Genomic DNA, 22,671 nt, shown 5'->3' with positions numbered 1-22,671 from the left:
CCCTTATAATAGCAGATCAGTAGTCTATTTAATTAGTATTCATGACACACTTATTAGTGTATATATACTCCTCCCGTTTTGCAAAGTCGGATGGCTTCACTCCAGTTATATGTTTGTTTGTTTGTTTGTTTGTTTGTTTGTTTGTTTGTTTGATTGATTGATTGATTGATTGAAGACTTTATTAGAAGTTTGCATAGGAAAAGGTACAGTTTCATGACGGTACAGCTCACTGGTACAAGGTCAACTAAAAGGAGATCCCAGAAAAGCACTTGGCTTATTTCCACAGGAAACTTGAATGACAGATGGATAAAACACAGTAGACTACTATGCAGTAGATATAGTCAGAAAAAAAAGTTTAATGAAGGCCAATTATGCACGTTTTCCAATTCCAAGATAGTCTATAGGTTCATTCACATTTAAAATAGTTTATTAAAAAACAAAACACCATAGCAAGAGAACAATATTGTAGCTTTTTGAGTGTTTCCATTGCTTGCTGCAGGGCAGGCCAGCTGTACCAACGAATGATACAAATGATTTCAACAAAATGTCATGTTATCAAAAGGATGGCAAAGGTGAACTAAAGCTGCAGTTTCAGATTCCTTCGCAAACTGCAAGCGCCATCTTGTGGTATAACTTAGGAAGCTCACTCAAGTCAGGTTTTACCATAGGGTTTTACGTGGTGTTACACACTTGTCATCCATGTGTGAAAGTGAAGGGGGAAAAGGGGGGGGGGGGGGGAGGAGTAAAGTAAAACACTTTAAATATCGGTGTTCAATTTACTGAATACAGCAGTAACCTTATGGGGAGAAGAAGCCTGGTGAAGCTTTAATGCAAAACATGAAGCCATACTCAACATGGGTAAAGGGCAAATGTGCTAATTGAAAACACAGAAGAGTTACATTTTTAATATATGTATTTATGTATGTATCCTTTTTACATTTATGTAAATTAAAACTTTCGAAAATGTGTTAATTCCCTGCAGTCTTGTACAATATGGTTCATTTGTGCATATCAGGGTATATGAATATTTTATATTCAAAATGAGCTTTTATAGACCAATTAAGTAGTAATAATATGTAGCCTATTATACATAGGCAAGCACAATGCACTCATAATGAAGCAAAAATCACCCCCTCTTGAATTCAGAAGTCAGCATTAATATCACAACTTCACAGGTGTTAGTGTTTAGTTCCTGATGTGCAAACATGTTATACTACTGTACATTTAAACTATGTTCTCAAGGTATTATTGGTTACAATGTTATTGTTAATGTTTACTGTCCATTAAATGTGTTACTGACAAGCTCAGTCGGCAAGCGATACATACTATGATGTATAAAAGTGGCTTCATGGTATGACTTTAATTTAGTCCAGTGATTCGCAACCCTTTTTTGCTATTTGCAGAGTGCAAATAGCAAAACATTCTTCTCAGGAAAACAGCAAATATAAAGTAGCCTATGCCAGTTTAGCATCTGTATGTGTGTTTTAGGTGCAAGGTCCTTTCGCAGCCTGTTTGTCCCCACTACATCCATATACATTTATCTCATTATCTGATTGTCCATTTGGTTACTACCTGTAAATCAGAGGACCCCCTGAAATCCCCTAAAGCAGGGGTCTCAAACTAGCGGCCCGGGGGCCATTTGCGGCCCGCGAGACGATATTTTGTGGCCCCCACCTTAATATGAAAGTTTAATGTTAGTGCGGCCCAGGGACATGCTGGGCCCCTGATTCAGCCCGGGAAAAAGAGTTGGAGAGGCCCTCATTGCGCGCTATAGAGAGAGATCTCTCTCTATAGTGCTGCTGCTACTCAAAGATTTGCCATTTCAGATCATGACAAGTGACAAGCCAGTGGGCCAATTACATGAGTTATATTTCGTCGTTGTCGGGTGGAAACCTTGTATGTCTAAAACCGTTTGTTTTGTATTTATCATTTTAAAAATGATTTAAACTAGTGAAAACAGCCGATCTACAAGCACACAATGCCTCGCGGTGCCTCGAGACCCGTGCCCTAAAGGATTGCTGGAGGTCCCCAGACCCCATGGTCGGTGAGAACCAGTGATCTAGTCCTTTCTGTGACTGATGGTGCACAGTACTCCACTCTTAGGCCTGAGAGTGCCGGTGTCCAGGATGTCAAAGGACTGTCCAGGGACCGGGGTGAAGTCAAACCTCTGCAGCAGTTTTGCCATCACCAGCTTGGCCTCCATCTGAAAGCACACACCAACAAGCTGAAACACGGACGGATGTGCGGCTCACGCATCGGCCTCCACAACCACATCAAGTGGCATCAGTGGCAACATCGCTGAAACCCCTGCTTCCCCAAGCATGCACAGCTAAGAAGTGTGTGTGTGTGTGTGTGTGTGTGTGTGTGTGTGTGTGTGTGTGTGTGTGTGTGTGTGTGTGTCTGTGGGTGTCTGTCTGTGTCTCTGTGCGTGTCTGTGCGTGAGAGAGTGAGTCCACACCTGTGCAAAATTCTGTCCCAGACATGATCGTGGTCCCAGAGCAAAGGGATAGTAGCAGTAGTAAGGCCTTATAAAACAGATGACACACTCATTAGAATATTTGCATTTTATATATTTCTTTATATTTTACATACATTTTTTAAATTACATTCGATTCTGACATTTGTGTATCTATTACTGAAATTGTGTTGGGAGTTCCATTTGTAGCTCCCTGTGTTCCTCAATGCTTGTAGTGGCAGGGCGCAACAGGTGAAATCTAAAAAGTAAATCTGACAGTCTTGATCCAAGGTTAGACCTTTATCCAAACCTAGTTATCACTTTCACTCTGGGTGGCTCAGTGGTAGCTGATCACCACCATGGAGTCTGGGGGTTCACACCCACCATTGTGCATCCAGCCTTGTCGAGTGTCTAAACAAACACAACTGGCCCGTATCTATGGCTGGGAGGGTGATACTTATTACTGCACAGGCTGTGGTGGAACCTATCAGCAGGGAGCCTTGGACGGGAGCAGTAGGATGGAGGCTCCATGTCAGTCAGTAGGATACAACAGCAGTGACAACACACAGAAATGTGTGTGGGGAGGAAATTATTGGCATAATGACTACATTTAGGTCATTATGTAAATGTTCAAAAAGGTTAAAACATGTTTTTTTTTTTTTTGCAAACAGACAGATTAGAAGCAGATTATAATGTGTTGCATCGCAATATATTTATAGATCGGCTGTTTTTGCCACACTCGTAATACAAAGTATAAAATAGGGCTTAAGTGGTAGCTTACGTTTATTATCACATTTTCATTGTAAGTGACTTACTTGGGAGCATCTGGGTGGAATCTGTCCGGATCAAACGTCAATGAATCCTTGAAAAATGTTTCCATTCTCCCGGCCACATAGGAACTGAACTGTGAATGTGAGGGAAATCCATTTGACACGTTTCTATATCATTTAAATGACTATATGTTGTCAGTATTTCACATTCCGAGTGAACTGAAAGTGGTTAGTAGTGATCCATTTTAGCTTCCTTAAACCTTCAGATGAATGCATACTGCTTAACAGGCACAAGCATTTAATGATAAGAGACTCACAAAGCAGGTGACGCCTCCAGGAATGGGTATGCCATCGATGACAAAGTCTTCCATGACGTCACGAGATGTCCCTGGAGCTGTGGGATATAGTCTGAGAGTTTCTTTTAGTACCTGGAGAGTTGTATGGAACAGACATGAGTCAATTATTGCTTCAAATCCTAAGAGCAAGCCATGCTCTTCAATGCCTATAGATTCAACAGGCGATGAACTTGTGCTACTATTAGAGGAACGATGGGGAGAAACAAGAGCATTTGTGGTACATCTTGTGGTATGTAGTATGTACCTGTGAGAGGTAGGTCAGTTTTCCCAGGTCCTCGTAGGTAATCTCATGCTTCATTCCGATAACATCATCCACCTCTTTCTTTGCTCTGAGAAATTACACATTTAACCACATCCTGGTGTCAATAATTTGGGCAAACTTTTAAAACGTTTTCAAAGTAGTAAAAGGTTTGGAAACTGGTGCCGCAAGTAGCAGCACGAGGTTTTACATTTCAGGTGGACATGCTAAAGTGATGGCCAAATGACGCTGTCCCGGTCACTTCTGCATTCCTGGCTTCAGCTGACTCAGCGCTGACGCTTATTATTTCTTACTTGTCTAGTATGTCAGGATGTCTTCCTAGCTCCATGATGCAAAAGCCAAGTTGATTAGCAGTTGTTTCTTGTCCTGAAAAATATGAAATTACAATACTTGTAAAACCATTAGTTACTATGAAAAGCTCCACCGGCTGTCTGTCAGTCAGTCTGTCCGTCACGTCACACTTTTGCCCTAGTCATATCTCTGCCACCGTTGGCCCTATCAATGCCAAACTTTGCACACACACACTCCTTGGATGGTAACTCACAACCCCCACCCCCCATTTCTCACATGGCCAATACTTCTACATCTGACCTCACAGACTCCAGATATGGATATAGCTGAATTGTAGCTGACTTGTGCGCTTCTCGCCAATTTATACATGCATTTGAAGTCAACTACTATAGAACCCAAGCACTTTACAATTTATACTTTAGCAACAACGGATTCGGCTACACACGGCACCTACCTGTTCATGGGGTTCATTTTCTTGCTCGAGGATATAAACATGAAACAAGGATCAAGCCAGATGGCCGATCTACTACTGCCTCCCAATATATGTTTTTCAAACATTTTCAATAATAGCTAACAGCACCTACAGCTCACAGCAGTGCGATGTGATAATGCAATATTATAGTAGAGAGAGACTCTGACTCACCTGCAATGAAGAATGTCACAAAGTTGTCCACCATCAGTTCTTCATCCTCTTTATCCATGCTTTCCTCTGTAATGAAAAGCAAATTGAGTTAAAGCTGCATTTATTGTTTGGCTTGATTCCTAGCTTAAAACTCTTATAAAGGATTTCCTGAAACTAATGAGATTTCCATCTGTGGAACCTGCGCCGGTGAAAAAGATGGTAGCAACTGTACTCTACTATACTGATGTAAAACTTAATTTAAAGTGATATTTAAGTATAAGCTAAATGCATTAAGCAGTAAGCACTGAATAATACCTACAATACCAAAATAAGCGACTGCATGCTTATTAGGGGTGGGCGATGGACAAAAGCATATATCACAATATCTTTGACCAAATACCTTGATATAGATATTGTGACGGTAATATCGTATTGTGACAATAATATCAATTGCTATCATGTGGTGTCAGCTTGTTGATCAGCTATTTTCACTATGTATGAACATTTTTAAAAGAAAATAGGGCTTGCTTTAGTGATTGCCACATCACTAAAGCATCAATCAAGTATTATCACAATATTGATATAATACTGATATACATTTTATATTTATATATATTATATATTTTACCAGCCTTAAAGGATAACTTTGTTTGTTTACAACAAGGGTTCATATTTTAGATTGTAATTAGAGAAAAGAAAAGATGCTTTCTATTGTTTTAGCGATTTTCGTATTTTGACTTCAGTGGGTGGGGTCATATTTTTAGACGCAATAAGCCGGTAATTTCTTGATGTTTTTTAACTATTTACAGCAGCCCCATAAGTCACAACCTGGGGGCATGCATGCAAATCAAAATCATAGAAAAAAAAACAATAGAAAGAAGTAAACAAAAACATTTTAACACTCAACTTTTCTTTTCTCTAATGACAATCTAAAATATGAACCCTTGTTGTAAAAAAAACAAAGTTGTCCTCTAAGGTTTATTGTAAATCATTAAAGATGTGCAACCTTTGCCAGCAGTTTTAATGATCTGTGTGAGGATGTCCTTGGGCACTTCTTCACCACTGTGCATGGCAACCTTTCTGTCGTTAATCCACTTTGCTCCTGTGGTCCGCAGTAACTGGCAGGCCTGCTTCACCTCACTGACAAATGCCCAGTTCTTTGGGTTGTACTGGAAAGACCAGAGTTTTAAGTCTCAAACTCATGAATATGGTACACTGACACATGATTATCTTTATCTTTGATTATCTTTAAGCTCAGGTAAATGTGCCATGTATGCATACCTGAAAAAAGATGTCTCTGAGGTAGTAAACCATCCCGCCGAGGCACATCTCGATAGCTTTAGGGAATGGTGACTCGGCTTTCTTCAGCAGGTCTAAATCCACCCCAAACGCAACCTTCATTTTGTCATGCAAATAATGGAGAGCACACATATATAAAGTAATTATTGTAAAGTAAGTATTGTTGTACGACTTCAAAATTACATCTTTGAGTGGCCGTCATTACACATTTCTTTGAATTACTGTCTGTCAAGTGATGCTTGTTGAAAGGATAATTTGATGAAGTATAATATTGGGCGGTATGGCAATGTAATAGGAAATGTTTTGATTTCATTGATGGAATAATAGCAAATTGTAAGCCACTCGTAAAACAACCCATTGCAGTGATTTTCTGATACAGGCAAACTGACAATGATAATATCGCAGATGAGTGCAGTGGTGACTGATGGAGGTTTGCTAGATCCCATGTGTGTCACAAGGCCCGAAAATAACTTGGGTGTTTGACACTGAGGTATACTGTGAAACAGTATATTGTTTAATCACTATTATATATGTGAGAACATGGTGCACCTTACCCTAGTAATAACATCAAGGGTAACACCGTTGATTAGGTGGAGCATGTTGACTTCTGTGTTGCTATCTGCAACCTCTTCAAGTTTATCCATGAACCTCTCTGCCGTGTCATTGAAGGTGCCTGTCAAACCTCTAAGGTATCTAGGGAAAAAAGTAGCAATAGCTCAGCACCATTCTTACATGCTATGGGTTTGATGTTTTTTTCTTTTTTCGGTTCATTGTATAATTTGAATTACAGAGGGTACATTCTTCTGGAATTCTGGTAAATGAGAATCTTCTATGCATTTTGTACATCACTGTCATACTTATTTCATTTCATTTGTTTTGTGTTTCAGCCATGTCTGTAATTATTTCCTCTTATTTTGAGGTGGGTTTTAAATAGACAGGTATGTCTGTGGCTGGCTGGCTGGCTATGTGGCTGGCTGGCTGGCTGGCTGTCTGGGTATGTCCGTAGCCTGGCAATACCTTGAGTGGCCACACACAACACACAAGTTAAAGGAGGGGCGCTGTTGTGCAGGCACACACACACACACACACACACACACACACACACACACACACACACGGTATAGCTGCTCAGATTCACCGCTCCACTTCGAACCGAGGTTTGATTTTTTTTCTCCCTCAATGTGTATTGTAAACACTGTGATAATAGGAGATGGAAGTTTGCATACCTTGAAAAAGAATATATATACACATTCATAATGATCTCTATCAAACACTGCAACAGGCAATTGTACTGTAATGAACTGGTTACCCACACAAATGCCTTAATATATTGTAGGCTCTAGACAGAGTGTAGTACCTCATTATAAAGAGGAAGGCGAGCACATATCTTAAGTTCCATTACAAAACATACATATTATGGATTTAACAACTCCATGAACTACTGTATGTGAGATGTCTTACAGGCTGCTGAAGGCAGGGTCCATAATGCGTCTCTGTTTGTACCATTGGTCATGGTTCCGTGATGTGACCAGGCCATTGCCAAGGAACCTTGTAGAGAGATATAATAGTCAGAGTTTGAGGCAGGGAAATGACTCTTATCGCCCACACCATTTAGCCTTATAGCAAGGTGACTTCAAACCTGCCTGACTGATACTGTAACATACGTAAGTGATGTAGTGGCATTTCATGTGATGCACAACCCTGATTCAACACAGGCAAAAGAACACATTGTCCACAACGACTTGAAGTTTTAGCTTGCATCATGTTTACTGATCCCACAGATATACAAACAGATAATTCCTGTGGAATTAAATTCCCATGTTAAAAAAACATCTGTCCACCCAGGTGCATACAGATATCTCCATATATGGGGATAAATGGACACAGGCAAACAGATGGTCCAAACGGGTCCTATGACAACAGGTTTAAAACTTTAATGGGACCGTTCGTCCCACCGGCCTCAAATCAGGCACTCGCAGGGAATTAGAAAAGGGCTGGGGCATGCCCTTTTCTAATCACCCAGGCCTACATATGCCCTTTCTCAATCAACCAGGCCCTGGAGAGGCAAAAATAATTATCCTATCTAATAAACCAATAATAACCTAATAATGACAAATAATGACAACAATCTTGATAATAATAATATAATAATATAATAAACAAAAACTGTGAAATGATGTCTACAAGTGATGTAACAATAGTTATGGTCCATACAACAACTGACATTGTTGTCTAAAGCTCCTCTATTACACAATCAAAACAGCCAGGGCAAAGTGAGTAAAACTACATAAGAGTGGACCTTGCCCAACAGGAATCACTCTACATGGCACTAGTGACCGCCCGATTTATACTGTGTCAGGTGTGACGGAGCATAAATTTGGATTCAAGAAGTACTGGAAAGATAAATGAGAAGATTCTATTTTCCTTACATGATTTAAAGACAAACAACTAGGCTAAGGAAACTAAGGAACTAAGGAAATGATTTATATTTGATAATTCCAGCAATGCTCTTCATATTGTGTGAACACATGATATTTGTAATACTTCAACAAGGCTGTCCTAGCCGGAGTACCTTTGAGAGTTCCTAGACTAGTGAATGACTGTACCTCTGCCCAAACAGATTGAACAGCCGCTGGTAGACCATCTTATCTTTGGGGTGCTTTGGGGACATGAGGATTTCCTGCAACAGGGACAATCCAAATAATCTGCTTTTGCCTTTTGAAACATTAAATTCAGATGTTTTTATTCAGTTTACATCAATGTACATCAAGAAAGCTTTATCAACAATTAAAGGAGTCATCCAGACCAAAACACATATAGGGTTAAATCTGTCTTTTATCATACCCCTTTATACCTGCTTTAGTTGATAGATTTCCGCTGCCCCTGTTGCTAGATTTTGCGGGCCCTCTCATGACTAACAGAGTAGATAGACTTTATACTAGTGCGGTTATTTCTTCAGCTTCAAAGTTAGTATTATTTTATTGGATTGTGTTTACACAACGTTCTGAGACCAACCAAACCGCTGTTTTGACCTCACAGGCACCCTTACTTGTCAAACGGCTTCTGTCTGCACCAGAGGCGACCGAGTATTTCCCGGTGAGTTTAAGGCAGCGCAACGGTGGGGGCCGATGGGCAAGGAGGGTTGCGAGCTTATGAGAAAGAAACAACTAAAATAAGACCTTAAACCTGGCGAAAACAGTTGCGTGCATTAGCGGAAGATGACGATGAAGGAAACCATTAAATTGAGAACATTAAATTAACTTCTGAAAAGCCTACACGGCCTTAAAACATGGCAAAAACAGTTGCGTGCATTAGCGCAAGATTAGATGAGGAGAAAGGAAATCATTAAATGGAAAACATTAAATTAACTTCGGAAAAGGCTTCTAAGCCTACACTATTATAGGCTACTAAAAACTAGTGAACCGTGATCTTGCCACACGTGAATAATTGTGGTTGTAAACAATAACACAGACAGACAATATAAATTCTTAGTCTAGTTGAGGGAAGAAAAGGATATAATCATGGCCCCAAATAACTTTTAAATATCTTGCAATTGGCGACGAGTCTCTTACTAAATCGGCAAGAGTGCCTCTCAAGCTATATAACCTCTCCATCATCAGCAATAGTCAGTGGTGCGTGTTCCCCACACTCCCAAGCCCCCACCGTTGCGCTGCCTTAAACTCACCGGGAAATACTCGGTCGCGCACCAGAGCAGGGAGAGGAGAGGCTAGAAAGGGAGGGGAGAGGGGTTGGTTTGACAAGTAAGGGTGCCTGTGAGGTCAAAACAGCGGTGTGGTTGGTCTCAGGACGTTGTGTAAACACAATCCAATAAAAAAATAGTATAAAGTCTATCTACTCTGTTAGTTATGAGTGGGCCTGCGAAATCTAGCAACAGGGGCAGCCGAAATCTAGCAACAGGGGCAGCTATGAAAAAAATTGACTAAAGCAGGTATAAAGGGGTATGATAAAAGGCAGATTTAATCCTATATGTGTTTTGGTCTGGATGACTCCTTTAAGGCAATTATCAAATTCAATATCAGTGAAAACTATACAGCAATAACCACCACCCCCTGAGAGACTGGCCAAATTTACAATTACATACAAACAGCAACAAAACAAAAACTAGACTGCACTCTGTGGAGGTGCAAACTTGCGTCCTTGTGGCTATACATGTATATGGCCTGTACTGCGATCTGTGCTGTTTGGTGCTGTCTGTATTTATGTGTGGGCAAGTTGGCACTCTTTTGAGATGTCAACTTGCTTCTTGTTATTTATATCAGGTAGCACTTGATGGTGGAGATTCCTCATTGGCTAAAGGCCCTTCCTTTTTACTGTCAGCCGGAAACAGACAGCCAGATAAAGACAGTTGGAAACAGACAGCGCCGATCACAGTACTTGCGCGCTCTGCTGGCGAAAGTAATGACTGTTAACCCTGTTGCAGCCTATGTGTATGTTTAGTAAAGCATGTTAGCAGCAAGTCACCCATAATTCAATGGTCAAGTGCAAACTATTTACCTTGGTAGCCTCTGGACAGGACACACACAAGAAAACAGCATTAAACCCATTGATCCTGTACACTGGTCCATAGATCTGACACCTGTAGAGAGCAGCATGTGATACGTTTTAGACTTAAAAAGGTCCCTGTTTTCCATGCAAAATGTTTGATGTTTATTGTAGATAAAGTCAGGACACACTTATGGATATGGTGGAAAAAAAGGGGAAAAAAAGGTTCTCTTTATTTTGACTGATTGGTTGAATACTAACAGTTGCAGATAGTAGACTACAGTGTGGTATTAGGCTACAATAATGACCCTAAAAGGAAGGTCCTATCCTATTAAATATGAATTGATATCCAGTGTTATATAGATAACAATTTACCTGGCTGTCGGGGGAACTCTGCAGGAGAACAAATTTAACCCTTTGTTTGAGCCAAATCTGGGTTGGACGTGATCTGTGGCCCATAATGACGCTTGCCATTCTCAGCAGGGAGAATAGCCTATAATATTTAGGCATATTACAGCCTAATAAACATCTTACATTTTCATTAAGACCAGAGGAATTTAAACTGAATACTCACCATTCCAAGAATTTGTCGTGTATTACTCTGCCGCTTTTCGTTTCGTTCACTATTGTTGGCGCATGTCCAAGGAAAAAACTGTTCAGGGAGGAATGTCAACATGATTATGCAGCAAAAGGTCGAGAACAAACTACTGAAATGTTCCTACTTGACTGACGTACCTGTCTCTTGGTGGTCCTGGTATGTGATCATACCTCCAATGACTGTATTTGATAAGAATACAAAGCCGGATAAATGCCACGAAAATAAAAACAGACAGAAACAAAAGTGCATAACCGCAAAAGCAGGAAATGAGATGAAAAAACCCCATGTCTGTCAGTGTCAACCAACTCTGAAATCACAGCAAAATAAAGTCAAGTTCTTGACACAACATGGAGCAAGGTGCGTTTGATAATGTAGCCCCGACTGTCATGTTTCAGATAGAGCTAATGTAGTCTGCAAACTAAAAGGTGTGAAAGTAAAAGATCGAGTCGATCGTTTCCATAGAGTTAAAGGGATCGTTTCAGATTCCTCTGCGAACTGCAAGCGCCATCTTGTGGTATAACTGCGTAAAATCACTCAAATTTGCCAACTTGTCTTCTTCCAGCTTCTCCAAGTTTTCCTGGCATGTGCAGTGCATAGTTGCATACCAAAGAAATGCATTCTTGCATAAAACATTTTGTACTCATTGAAAACACGGTAGGGTAGGGTTTTATTTGAACATTTAGGCCTAATATGTGAATTAAAACTTTAAATGTCATAATTAATTGCCTGGCTCTGGCTGCAGTCTTATTAATATCCATGGGTTCATCTGTGCATATCAGGTTATATTCAAGATGAGCTTTTATGGATCTATTAAAGGAGTAGTTCACCCCCAAAATGACTTTTTTTCTATTGATTAGTCATACCATGGAGAGTAGAGTTCAATAATATCTTTTGGTTTTTGTCACATTCCTAAGACAAAAATTTGATTCGAGTAGATTTACCCCCATTGATTCCGGATGGTGACCCGTTTCGAAACGGGTCACCATCCGGAATGAATGGGGGTAAATGTATTGTTATCACATTTTTGTCTTGGGAATGCGACAAAAAAAAAAAAAAAAAATTGAACTCTAGTCTCCATGGTATGACTAATCAATAGAAAAAAAGTCATTTTGGGGGTGAACTACTCCTTTAAAGACCAATTTAGTAGTAATATAAAACAAACTTACATAAGCATTATGCAATAAGCAAGCACAGCACTGAAGCAAAAGTCATCACCACCTACCTCTCAAATTCTCAATCAAACTTCATATCACAAGTGTATAGGTAATAAAATCAGATGGGATGTTTTCTTTCTTTCTTTTACTTTTTTTTTTTTTTTTTTTTTTTACATCTGCCTGCTCCTTGATTGCTTCCTGATGGGGCAGGGGCAGCCATGTTATACTACATTTACACTATATCTCATGGTATTGTTGTATACAATGTTAATTGTCCATACACTAGTTAGGCAACTGACGAGATCGGTTCTTGTCGATAGTCAAAGCGATACATACTATAGTACTATGATTTATGATCAATTAGGCTTTATTGTGTATATGTATGACCTTAATTTAGTGATTCTCAACCTTTTTAAATCAGCCTTAGTTTGTGCAGTGTGCAAATAGCAAAACATTCTTCCCTGGAAAACAGTAAATACAAATTCAGTCCAAGGTCCCTTCACAGCCTGTCCCCACTACAGAGACCTGCATTTTCACTACAGCAGTTATTCTCAACCCTTTTCATTTCTAGGACCCCGCGTTTGATTAGCATAATGAAATGACCACTATAGAGAGTATGCGCGTGACATCACTGTTGCTGGAAGTTATGTGAGAACGCCTACTGAGTGGCAAAAAACTAATTTCTGCCATTGACAGCCCATACATCCAAACAGAAAAGTCCTATCTGATTGTATTAAACAAAGTTAAACTCACAAAACATTGTGGCTGTACTGAAAGCTTGAATTATCCTCTTTCTATCTGCAATATTTTTGTTTCATAAAAATCCACCATAGGCATGTTATGAGCTACTTTCTGTCAAGACATTCTGTGCAGATGATTATTTTTCCAAGTTTCAGAGTTAGGAAGCACTCGTTTTCAACAACACAACATCCTGCTGCCTCCTGCATTATGTGCAATGTAGAAACAGGTGGTATGCAGGGCCGTTGAGTGATTTGCAACCAGCACTTCCAAACTCCAATGCTCCATGCTGCTCAATGTTTTGCCACTCAGTTTAGATTAGGGGGGCGTGTCCCAGTGGACTTGCATACCCTCTATACACACTGTAAAATCCTAAGTGTCCATTTATCTCTTGCCGTTACTAACTGTAAATCATTTAAATAGGGACCCAACCCCCTAAAGCATTGCTGGGGGTCTCCAGACCCCAACTGTGTGGACCAGTGACTACTCCTTTCTATTACTGATGGTGCAGACTACTCCACTCTTAGGCCTGAGAGTGCCGTTGTCCAGGATGTCAAAGGACTGTCCAGGAACCAGGGTGAAGTCAAACCTCTGCAGCAGTTTTGCCATCACCAGCTTGGCCTCCATCTAAAAGCACACACCAACAACAAGCTGAAACTGTTAAAAAGGCTTTTAAGTAAGCAGTAAGTAAGTAAGAGTGTGAGTAAGCGTGTGTGTGTGGTGTCCACACCTGTGCAAAACTCTGTCCCAGACATGATCGTGGTCCCAGAGAAAAGGGATAGTAGCAGTAGTAAGGCCTTATAAAACAGATGACACATTCATTATTTACAGTATTTACATTATGTTCCTCAAATGATGTTTGGAGTTCTGTTTTTATCTTTCCAATGTTCCTCAATGGGTGTAGTGGCAGGGCGCAGCAGGTGAAAGCCGGTATTACACTGGAAATTACAATGGAACGAGAAAATCTATGACCGTCTTGATCCAAGGCTAGACCTTTATTCAAACCTAGCTATCACTTTCAATCTGGGGGTGCTTGGGTGGCACAGTGGTAAAGTAGCAGCTTGACGCATCCGACTTTGTCGAGTGTCTAAACTCGAGAGATAATTGGCACAATGACAAAGGGCAACAAAAACAAAAACACTTTCAATCTGCCAGCCGTTTTTAGGCATGTCATTATAGTTACATTTTCAAAAAGGTAAAAAAAAAAGAAAAAAGCTCACAATGTGTTGTGAGTTTATAGATGTCTTGTGTGTTATGTTTTTGCCACACAACACTATTGCAATACAAAGTTTAACTTAGGGCTTAAGTGGAAGCTTACATGTATTATAGACTATGTTCATTGTTAGTGACTTACTTGGGAGCATCTGGGTGGAATCTATCTGGATCAAATGTCAGTGAATCCTTGAAAAACTGTTCCATTCTCCCGGCCACATAGGAACTGAACTGTGAATATGAGGGAAATCCATTTGACATGCATATTTCTATATCATTCAAATGACTAGCCTATATGTTGTCAGTATTTTATACTGTTGCGCTGTGCAGCCGCCTGCATCCGGTGTGTGTTCCCCTTTAGATTCCTTAACCCTCATTCACACCAAAAAAACACGCACGCAGTCTAAGCGCATAGGAACACATTCTGTGCGCACACAACACACACGTGAATGGTCTGAATGAGGCTTTAAACCTTTAGTGGAATGCATACTGCTTTACAGGCAAAAGCGTTCATACCGGTACATAATAGACTCACAAAGCAGATGACGCCTCCAGGAATGGGTATTCCATTGATGACAAAGTCTTCCATGACTTCACGAGATGTCCCTGGAGCTGAGGGATATAGTCTGAGAGTTTCTTTTAGTACCTGGGGAGTTGTAAGTCGTGAATCAATTATTGCTTCAAATCCTAAAAGCAAGCCATGCTCTTCATTGCCTATAGATAGAACAGGCAATGAGCTATTATTAGAGGAACACTAGAGAGTGTATTTGTGGTAACTTTGTGATAAGTACCTGTGAGAGGTATGTCAGTTTGCCCAGGTCCTCGTAGGTAATCTCATGCTTCATTCCGATAACATCATCCACCTCTTTCTTTGCTCTAAGAAATTACAACATTTAACCACGTCACATCCTGGTGTCCCTATTTTGGTAGGCATACATCGGCAATACAGATGCATCAGAAAGTGTGCCCCCCTCCAAATCAAAGTTAGGCGCTGCTATGGTACATTTTTTCAACAGTTAGTCACACTAACTACTAGCATAAACATTTTATAATAGTGTCAAAGTTGAACAAAGTGAACACAACACCCTTAATGGATAGAAATGAAACATTGCCCCAATACATTTAGCTTATTATTATTTCTTACTTGTCTAGTATGTCAGGATGTCTTCCTAGCTCCATGACGCAAAAGCCAAGTTGACTAGCAGTTGTTTCTTGTCCTGTAAAAGATTAAATTGTAATTATTTAACCAAAACATATTAGACAAACACTTGCTACTCTACCTTGTGTATCTTTTTAGGGATGTGATTATATACTGTAGATGAAAATTGTCAAAATACGTTAAATTGTAAATGCATTTGTATAGTGCATTTGAAATCAACTAACATAGAACCCAAAACACTTAACAATCCACACACAAACGACGGAGTTGGCGTCAAACTGCACACACCTGCCTGCTCATAGGGAGCATCTAGGGTTTCATTGTCTTGCTCAAGCATCTAAAAATTACACAAGGAGGAGCCGGGGATCAAGCCAGGTGTCCACTCTACCTCCTCTAGTAGAGACTCACCTGCAATGAAGAATGTCACAAAGTTGTCCAACATCAGTTCCTCATCCTCTTTATCCATGCTTTCCTCTGTAAGGAAAAACAAAGTGAGTTAAAGCTGCAATCCATAACCTGTATTTACTTTTTTTAGTAAATACAATGTTGTTTTGAACAATCTGTTTGCTAAAGTATGTTAATACCAACTCCAACTTCAGAGGTTGGAGGTGATCTTCCTGCTCTTCTATTGAGAAATGTAGATTCTGTGGTCACTGGTCAGGTAGGACCACTACTGGCATGAAGCCTGCCTCTTCTCTGCTTTCACTCTACTGTACCCTGTAGTATGGTCTTTGACAGGGAGTTATGTCTTGTGACAATGACATGCATATGGCCAGTTTGCAATGTTTTACTGTTGAGAGTAGAGGCTCAATCATTTGTCCCATGTTCTTTATATGTAGCATCCTTCAGTAGCGCAATTTGTCTGTGTGTCCTGCGCTCTGTGTCCGCGGTGAGTGTCCAGCTCTCGCAACCATAAAGTAGGGTGGAGAGTGCAAGTGACTTGTAAAGTCTGACCTTCACTGGGAAGCTGATGGTGTTACTTACACGTCTTGTCATGGCTGATGTTGCTATGCCAGCTCATATCGTGCCACGACTGCAGTGTCAGTGTGTTGATCAGCTATTTTCACTATTTAGATTTTTTTTTCAAGTAGAAAATAGGGCTTGCTTTTGTGATTGCCATATTACAATATCCCAAATCGCAGACACATCACAATATTGATACAACATTGATATATTTACCAGCCTCAACGTTTATTGTAAATTATTTTAAAAAATGTGCAACCTTTGCCTGCAGTTTTAATAATCTGTGTGAGGATGTCCTTGGGCACTTCTTCACCACTGTGCATGGTGACCTTTCTGTTGTTAATCCACTTCGCTCCTGTGGTCCGCAGTAACTGTGCGGCCTGCCTCACCTCATTGACAAATGCCCAGTTCTTTGGGTTGTACTGGAAAGGACAGAGTTTATTGGGTTCAAACTCATGAATATGCTACACTGACACATGATAATCTTTATCTTTGATTATCTTCAAGCTCAGGTAAATGTGAGATGAATGCATACCTGAAAAAAGATGTCTCGGACATAGTAAACCATCCCGGTGAGGCACATCTCGATAGCTTTAGGGAATGGTGACTCAGCTTTCTTCAGCAGGTCTAAATCCACCCCAAATGCAACCTTCATTTTGTCATGCAGTAAATGGAGAGCACAGTCAGCACACATATATAAACTTATAAAGTAATGCATTATTTATTGTACAACTCCAAAATTACATAATTTCTTTAAATTACTGTCTGTCAAGTGACGCTTGTTGAAAGGATCATACGACAAAGTATAATTTGGCGGTATGGCAATGTAATAGGAAATGTTTTGATTTCATGGATGGAATTATTGCAAATTTTTCCCTGTCCGTCACAAGGCCAGAAAATAACGGTTTGATACCGGGGTATACTATAAAACAGTATATTTTTTAATCGCTATTATGTGCCGAATCTGCCGATTATATACATGGTGCACCTTACCTTAGTAATAACATCAAGGGTAAAGCCGTTGATTAGGTGGAGCATGTTGACTTCTGTTTTGCTATCTGCAACTTCCCCAAGTTTATCCATGAACCTCTCTGCTGTGTCATTGAAGGTGCCTGTCAAACCTCGAAGATATCTAGGAAAAAAGCAGCAATAGCTCAGCACCATTTTTATGGGGTTGATGTTTTTTTTTTCCGGTTCATGAATTTGCTATAAACTATTGATTCATATGAATTACAGAGACTATATTTAGCTGGAATTCTGGTAAATGAGGAATGCTATAATCTTCTATGCATATTGTACCGGTACATCACTGTCCTACTTTATTTCATTTATATAATTATAATAATTATTTTGTTTATTTTTCATTGTTTTGTGTTTTAGTCATGTTTGTAGTCAACAGTTGTGATAATAGGTGATGGAAGTTAGAATACAGGGTTTGCATACCTTGAAAACAAGATAAAATCATAAAAAAGCAGCAATACCTGGTAGCAAACCATTGTCAAGAAAACAAGTCTGCATGCCACCACATACTTGTTATGGGGCTTTTGCTATTAGGACATCAGGCTAGCGAGGTGCCCTGTTTTAAATCCCTTCTTAAAATACATATACAAAGTTGTTTTAACGCTTAATCTTTTTTATTTAAATTGACCATGCTTTATCCATCTCCTAAGCTGTGGATATGCTTTTGAAAAGTGTAATTGTTACAGCTGAACACCGCATCATAAATGTTAATGTCAAACACTGCCACAGGCAATTGTACTGTAATGAACTGGTTTCCCACACATGCCTTGATATATTGTAGGCTCTAGACAGAGTGTAGTAACTCATTGTGAAGTGGAAGACGAGCAGATAGCTTCCATTAAGTTTCTTTACAAAATGTACATGTTCTGGAGTTAATAACTCCCATACCTATAGGTATCCTGAACTATGTGAATTACAGAGATGTCTTACAGGCTGCTGAAGGCAGGGTCCATAATGCGTCGCTGTTTGTACCATTGGTCATGGTCCCGTGCTGTGACCAGGCCATTGCCAAGGAACCTTGTAGAGAGATATAATAGTCAGGCTCTGAGGCAGGGAAATGACTCTTATTGCCCATGTCATTTAGTCATATACGGTAGGAAGGGGACTGCAAACCTGCCTGACACTATGTAACATAAGCGTTGTAACAATATGTATGGTCCAAACAACAACTGACATTCAGAAGAAAGGGGGAAAAAAAGAAGAAGAAAAAAAAAAAAACAGGTGTCCCCAGGAGGTAAAACTTTTATAGTAAAAGGAGTAAAGTGGTGCTCACGGGATCAAGACATATGAAAAAACAAAGACGATCCGGGCACTCGGGATTAAAAGGATGAATAAGCCTTTATTTGTTTAAAAAGGCAACTGCTGACATGTTTCGACTAGAAATTGTTTGTCTACGCCTCCTCTGTTACACAATCAAAACAGCCAGGGCATAGTGAGTAAGATTACATAAGAGTGGACCTCACCCAGGAATCACTCTACATAGCACTACTGCACTATAGTGACTGCAGGGTCACGGTTAAAGCCTGATTTATACTGTGTCGTGTGACGGGGGATACATTTGGATTCAAGAATTACTGGAAAGATAAAGGAGAAGATTCTGCCATTCATTTTCCTTACATGGCTTAAAGAACAAAAGACAAACTAAGGAAATTATTTATATTTGATAATTCCAGCACTGCTCTTCATATTGTGAACACATGATATTTGTAATACTTCAACAAGGCTGTCCTAACTGGAGTACCTTTGAGAGTTCCTGGGCTAGTGAATTACTGTACCTCTGCCCAAACATATTGCACAACCGCTGGTAGATCACCTTATCTTTGGGGTACTTTGAGGACATGAGGATTTCCTGCAACAAAGAGCAATAGAAGAGGGACAATCCAAAGAATCTTTTTGGGGGCTTTTGAAACATTGTATTCAGATGTTTTTATTCAGTTTACATCAATGTACATCAAGTAAAGCTATATCAACAACAAGAAGGCAATTATCAAATTCAATATCAGTGAAAGCTTCAGCAATAACAATAATAGCCCACCCACCCTCCCCCCTGAGAGACTGGCCATGCATTAATTTACAATTACATACAAACAACAACACAACTAAATTGATTGTTAACTGCATGAGTTGGATGTGTATTTAGTAAAGCGTGTTAGCAGCAAGTCACCCTTAGCCCATGCAGGTGTTCAGGGGTGTCGCACCAAATTCTGGGCCCTGCATGGGTACTTTCACTGCTGTGAGCTTGTATATCTGCTATTTTTGAAAAATCGTGAAAATTATTTTTTTAACAATGTTTCTATGTCAGTGGTGCTCAAACTTTTTCACGTGAAGGACCCCCAAAATGATACGTATTTGGCCACGGACCCCATTTCAAAATATTGAGTTCCAGGGACCCCCCAGAAGCAAATTTTGAGTTACAAATGTTCGCTTAAAAAATAATTTGTATTCAAAGATTTGCACACATTTTCACGACTTTTCAAAAATAGCAGATCTACAAGTGAGCTTGTATAGCTGCTATTTTTCAATAGCTAAAGTATAAAAATAATGGGCCCTAGTAACTCAGTCCCACTTTTCCCCCCTTGTGACGCCCCTGGCAGCAAGTCACCCATAATTCAATGGTCAAGTGAAGCCCATGCAGGTGTTATTTACCTTGGTAGTCTCTGGACAGGAAACACTCAACAAAACAGAACTAAACGCATTGATCCTGTACACTGGTCCATAGATCTGAGTCCTGTAGAGAGCAGCAGGCCAGCAGCATGTGATCAAAGATTTTGCCTTTCCACCAGAGTATGAAATCAAAAAGGTCCCTGTTTTCCATGCCAGGGGAAGGCACTGATACTTCCTCACCGAAAACAAAATTCTATTTTGATTGCTTGATTGAATACTTTATTAACAGTTTGCAAATAGGCCTAAGTAGGAACACAAAAAGCCCATAGGACTTGATTACATTGTGGTCCTATCCTATTTAATATCCAGGGTTATATAGTTCTATAAAAACTCATTCAGATGTAGGCTAATTAGGTTAGGTTTGAAAACCATTTTGAGCAGGGAGAATAATAATAATTGGGCCCATTAATAACAAAACAACCGAAAACCTTACATTTTCCTTAAGACAATAGGTATTTAAAATGAATTCTCACCATTCCAAGAATTTGTCGTGTATTACTCTGCCACTTTTCGTTTCCCTCAATACTGTTGGCAAGTGTCCAAGGAAAAAACTGTTCAGAGAAAAATGCAAACATATTGTAAAGAAGATGATTCTGTAGCAGGCGAGAACAAACCACTGAAATGTTCTTACTTGACTAGGCCTACCTGTCTCTTGGTGGTCCTGGTATGTGATCATACTTCCAATGACTGTATTTGATAAGAATACAAAGCCGGATAAATGCCACTAAAATAAAAACAGACAGAAACAAAAGTGCATATCCGCAAAAGCAGGAAATTAGATTAAAAAAGCCCATTTCTGTCAATGTCAACCAACTCTGAAATCACTACAAAAGAAAGCAGAGCTCAGAACATGGAGCAAGGTGCTTCCTATGCCTACTGTGCCAACGATACAACAATTACTTGATCAAAATGTCATCAAAGTTATCAAATGTATTGCAAAGGCATGGGCAAAGGTAATTGGCTCGAGTCCATGGTTTCAGATTCCTCTGCAAACTGCAAGCGCCATCTTGTGGTCTAACTGCGGAAAATCATTCAAACTTGTCATCAGTTACATTTAGTTGTAGCCTATTTGTATATAGTAGACCTATTAGTACAGTGGCTAATATCTGATATTATGAGAGATTGTGCACTTTTTGAGAAAAGCATGACATTTCTACCATAGTTAGTACATACCATAAGGTTTATTTTCAAAAATTACATCTTAAGTGTTTTACTCTGTTTGGTTCCAAAGTTAGGTGTTTTTGAGCATTAGACACGCTGGACTGGCGGCCATCTTGAATTTGACCTCTCCCGGGCCTCAGGGGTCAAATCTGACTTGCCTCCACATCTGAAAATAAACCTTATGGTATGTACTAGCTGTGGTAGAAATGTCATGCTTTTCTCAAAGTGCACAATCGTTGTGCTATGCCGCTCCACTATATTTAACGTCGGGCGGGGCCCGACGTTATCTGTGTTCATTCCTTCCACATAACTGTGGAAGGAATGAACACAGATAACGTCGGGCCCCGCCAGGCTACATTTCCACCACATGGGGAAGAAGCGGATGAAGAAGCTACAGTGCAAAACAATAGGCTCTGTGTGCTCAATGAAAACAGAGGGTATAAACATGTATTTTTTGTCATATTTATTATGAAATTTAAAAAAGAAATGCAATCCCTGCAGCTTTATACAATATCCATAGGTGATCTGTGCATATGAGGTTATATTCAAGCTTTTCTAACTTTTATGGATCTATTAGGTGATCTGTGCATATCAGGTTATATTCAAGCTTTTATGGATATATTAAAGATCAATTCAATAATATAGCATATATATATATATATATATATATATATATATAATATATATATGGACTTTCACGCGGGAGGCCCGGGTTCGAAGCCTGGGTGGAGAGGTCCGGATCACCTCCGTTACATTGGTGCCGTGACCTGGATCCGGGCTTCCCCGTAGGAGGAGGTCAAAGGGGGGTGAGTGTGGCGGAGAGAGTCGCAGCCCCAGCCTGAAGCCTCAAAAGTCTAGTATCTGCCCTCGTTCCATAGGGATATCCCTTACATGCGGGAGACCCTGGTTCGAAGCCGGGTGGGGCGGTTTGGATCACCTCCGTTACATATATATATATAATATAAACCGTTAATATACATAAGCATTCAGCAAGCACAATGCAGTGAATGCACTGATAGTGAAGCAAAAGTCACCACCACCTCTCAAATTCTCAATCAGCATTCATATGACAAGTGAAGCAGAACTCGGAGATATGTTTGGTTCCTGATGGGGCAGCCACGTAACGTTATACTACATTTACACTACGTTCTCATGTTAACTGCCCATACACTCGTCTATGTTAGGCTACTGAAGAGATCAGTTTTTGTATAAATGAGGCTTTATGGTATGACTGTAATTTAGTCCAGGGATTCTCAACATTTTTAAATCAGCCTTAAAGGACAACTTTGTTTTTTTACAACAAGGGTTCAGATTTTAGATTGTAATTAGAAAAAAGAAAAAGTGAGTGTTAAAATGTTTTCATTTGCTTCGTTCTATTGTTTTATCGCACTTACCGTGCTAAAATGTGGGGCATGCGTACGCATGGGGGCATGCGTACAAGTGGCTA

General features: G+C 39.9%; 1 protein-coding gene across 1 annotated transcript; it reads right to left on the bottom strand.

The window, feature by feature from the left end:
- Positions 1-340: 340 nt before the first annotated feature.
- On the bottom strand, positions 341-21,435 carry LOC308300974 (uncharacterized protein). The gene is made up of 30 exons (XM_080744869.1): positions 20,709-21,435; positions 20,537-20,614; positions 20,046-20,127; positions 19,175-19,248; positions 18,330-18,416; positions 17,373-17,511; positions 16,915-17,028; positions 16,639-16,801; positions 15,825-15,890; positions 15,402-15,474; positions 15,049-15,133; positions 14,793-14,903; positions 14,400-14,488; positions 13,776-13,842; positions 13,533-13,672; positions 11,291-11,458; positions 11,130-11,207; positions 10,568-10,649; positions 8,659-8,732; positions 7,514-7,600; positions 6,607-6,745; positions 6,035-6,148; positions 5,760-5,922; positions 4,775-4,840; positions 4,134-4,206; positions 3,826-3,910; positions 3,543-3,653; positions 3,271-3,359; positions 2,459-2,525; positions 341-2,203 (listed from the first exon to the last, which is right to left on the bottom strand). The coding sequence occupies exons 1-30, from the start codon at positions 20,855-20,857 to the stop codon at positions 2,060-2,062; spliced, it is 3,057 nt and encodes a 1,018-aa protein (XP_080600995.1). The 5' UTR covers positions 20,858-21,435; the 3' UTR covers positions 341-2,059.
- Between the last annotated feature and the right edge of the window lie 1,236 nt (positions 21,436-22,671).

Source organism: Nannobrachium achirus (genome assembly GCF_963921795.1).
Source record: "Nannobrachium achirus genome assembly, chromosome: 16".
Taxonomy (NCBI): domain Eukaryota; kingdom Metazoa; phylum Chordata; class Actinopteri; order Myctophiformes; family Myctophidae; genus Nannobrachium; species Nannobrachium achirus.
Note: the sequence above shows the minus strand (reverse complement) of the source record. Positions and strands in the feature narration are given on the sequence as shown.